We start from the raw sequence: 2,903 nt of genomic DNA on the forward strand, positions 1-2,903 counted from the left end.
CCTGAGGTTCTCAAACCTAACATTTAATTATGTGCTTTTGTGGCACCGGCCACATTGAATGTCACATCACTCACGTCAACACTTTTCTTCCCCTTCCTCCCTCTCTCCCTTCCAAAAACTTGGGTGCAGGAAGAAACAGTGCATTGTGAAAAGATTACTCAACCTCTCCCAGAGCAATCACATAGTGTCTTCCTCCTCCTGAACCCCACCTACAGCTTTCTTTGTCCTGTCTAATATCTGTTCAACCCCACATCCTGGTCTGACCTGGAAAAGCACCTGGTGTTATCTGGGAGCTATTTCCATCCCACAAGTGCTCCTTTCCTGTTGGTGGAAAAGCCTTGGGCTTTGTCGGTGCCTCACACAGAGCCATGGACCTCACAGAAGCCAGAGCAGTTGGAGCAAGCAGTCTCACACTGCTTGGGTTTTTTATTAGAGCTAGGAAGCAGCACCCATCAGTCTAGCTTGAAGGAGGTGACCCTGAAGCCTCCCTTGATGTTCATGTAGCTGATCTTATCATAGGAGTGCCGGTTGGGGAACTCCACTTCATGCCCATCCGGTAGTTTCACTTGGAATTTGTCTGCCAGCATTTCAATGACCATCTGTGAGAAGAGAGGGGAAGAAGGGCAGGGATTGGGGACAAGGATGAGATTAGGAGATGAGCATGCAGGCTGTTATATGTGAGGGTCAGACCTGGTCCTGACAGCCTTAAATTAAGCAAGGTGCTGGGGGCTGAGCTGAGGGTGGTGCAGGAAATGAGTGGTTGGTATCAAGGGTCTGAGCTGGTATCTAGACTATGATCTGGGAACAGGATCTTTCCTGAGGCTCTTTTAACTACTCAGGTTCTAAACTCAGAGCAGTTAAACCCAAGTGTGTCTTTATACGCCACAGGGCTTGGATCTACTCTGAACTCACTAGGACCTCAAAAAAGGAGCTTCACTGATAAACACTCACAAACAGACAGGATGAGAATGTATTGCTAATCATTGCAAATTAAAGGGATCATTCCCCAAAGCCACCACCTTACCACCCCTTCCCCAAGAGCCAGCCATGACTGAGGAAACAAGCTTCCTCTCCACAAAAATAGGGACGGCTCCTAGATGCAGTCCTATTAACATCTCGGGACATTAGATGGGGTAAAGACAGCAACTAGGACAGCATCCCTGGCTGGAGGAGAGGGAGGACAGGCTGCCAGTGTGGATTCAGTAGTGAGGACAGAATTGCTGAGGGAGAGGTTTTTGAACATTGCTACAAACCCTGGGTTGCCTTAAAACCTGTGTTTGCATAGGAGGGAATTAGGGAGAGAAATCAGGTAGAGAGCAGCAAGATCCTGCTTCCCTTTACCTTCGTTCGTGACCCTGGTACACTCACCTGCTGGGCAGGTATGGGGGACATGAAGCACTTAGAAAGCCTGAGACAGACAGAGCTCATGCAAAGTTCCCAGAGGAAGTGCTGGCATTTTGCAGGAGGAGTGGAAATGGCAATCGGGAACAAAAAACCCAGAGGGTGAGAATGAGAAGCTGTTGGGAGGGAGCAGGAGGCACTGGATAGGACTGGCAGGACTAGGGTACAGGAATCTTCTAACCAGGGGCTTCCCCCCACCACACACACTCCCAACAACCCCATGCTGGCACAGACTCTCACCTTGACAGTGGAGCCCCTGGAGAAACAGAGGTGGTCATCACGATGTTCTGCCTGCCAGGCACTGGAGCACCTGGAGTTGCACACGATGACAGACTCGTTGAAGCGGGGATTGAAGTGAAATGCCAGATCCGAGTTGCTGCAGCCAAGATTGATGCTGAAGCTGTGGGTGAACAGGAGGAAGGTCAGCCACGTGGGCAGGACAGGGTCTCAAAAGACCTAGGATCCAACATGTAGCTCTGCACCCAATTCCTCCATCAGCGTTGCAGGTGCTCCCGTCTCCTAATTCTGCTCTGGAACCAGCAGAGTTTGCACGGTGGTGGCATAGGGGGTCCCCTAACACTGAGCTATGCTCACGCTTTTTGTACCTGGCAACCTTGGAAAACCATCTCCCTGTGCAGCCCACCTTCAGTCCTGGCGAGCTGAGGTGGTTTCTTTGTACTTACCCGTCAGCATCTTCAGATATCTTGCCCTTGATCTTCAGGCTGTCCCCAGTCTTCATACCCAGGTTGAAGATCTCAAATTTTTCCTAAGGCAGAGAGAAAAATAGTCTGTGGGGCTCCTTCAGCCATTCCTCCCCCACCACTGCAAGTGAGACAGTGCTGCTTAGAGAAGGTGCCCCAAGAGCCAGGAGAACATCTACTGCTCTCAGTTGGCATTCCTCTCATGGCCTAAAACCCTCCATGCTGGAGGTCTTGCAAGGGCTTCTCCCTCAGTGGGGGAAGAGGGGGCTGAGTGAAGCCAGAAAATGAGAAAAGACATCAGAGAGAGAAGGGAGATGAAAACAGGGTTGTCCTCAGCAGAAGGAAAGGAGAGCATGAGAGCAGAGGTATAAAAAGGGTTAAAGCAGAGACGCACAACACAGGGTTTGGTGAGCAGCATTGCCCACAGCCCATGAAATGCAAGTGGTGAGAGCAAAGGTGGCTGTGGCTTGCCAGCCCCTCACGCAGCCTTGCTGAGCTGGGAACCCTGGGTGACGGAGGACAGGAGCAGGAGTCCTTACAGACATCTTCCTCAGAGGGCAGAGTAAACAGGCAGGGAGCCACCAGCAGCTTAGCTCAGAAATGCTTCGCACAGAGGACCTTACATCCCTAAACTTCCTTGTGGCTTACATATTAACAGCACCCCCGCCTCCAAAAGGCCCACCGGCTGCTATTAATCCAGGAGACTTTGATCTAAAGAAACAGCTTCCCTATGTACACTTCCTCTCATTAGGGACCTCAGGAGATTTAACCAATTCCCAGACTCCTCAGTGGGCTCCCTGT

At 50.9% G+C, this 2,903-nt stretch overlaps 1 protein-coding gene across 1 annotated transcript; it reads right to left on the reverse strand.

Moving 5' to 3' along the window:
• Window positions 1-452: 452 nt before the first annotated feature.
• On the reverse strand, window positions 453-2,167 carry LGALS2 (lectin, galactoside-binding, soluble, 2; the record flags this gene model as incomplete). Its single annotated transcript, XM_010084119.1, has 3 exons — window positions 453-599; window positions 1,642-1,801; window positions 2,085-2,167. Coding segments are annotated over 3 exons (390 nt in total), but the record flags the coding sequence as incomplete, so codon positions are not given.
• Between the last annotated feature and the right edge of the window lie 736 nt (window positions 2,168-2,903).

Source organism: Pterocles gutturalis, unplaced genomic scaffold, assembly GCF_000699245.1.
Source record: "Pterocles gutturalis isolate BGI_N339 unplaced genomic scaffold, ASM69924v1 scaffold27820, whole genome shotgun sequence".
NCBI lineage: Eukaryota > Metazoa > Chordata > Aves > Pterocliformes > Pteroclidae > Pterocles > Pterocles gutturalis.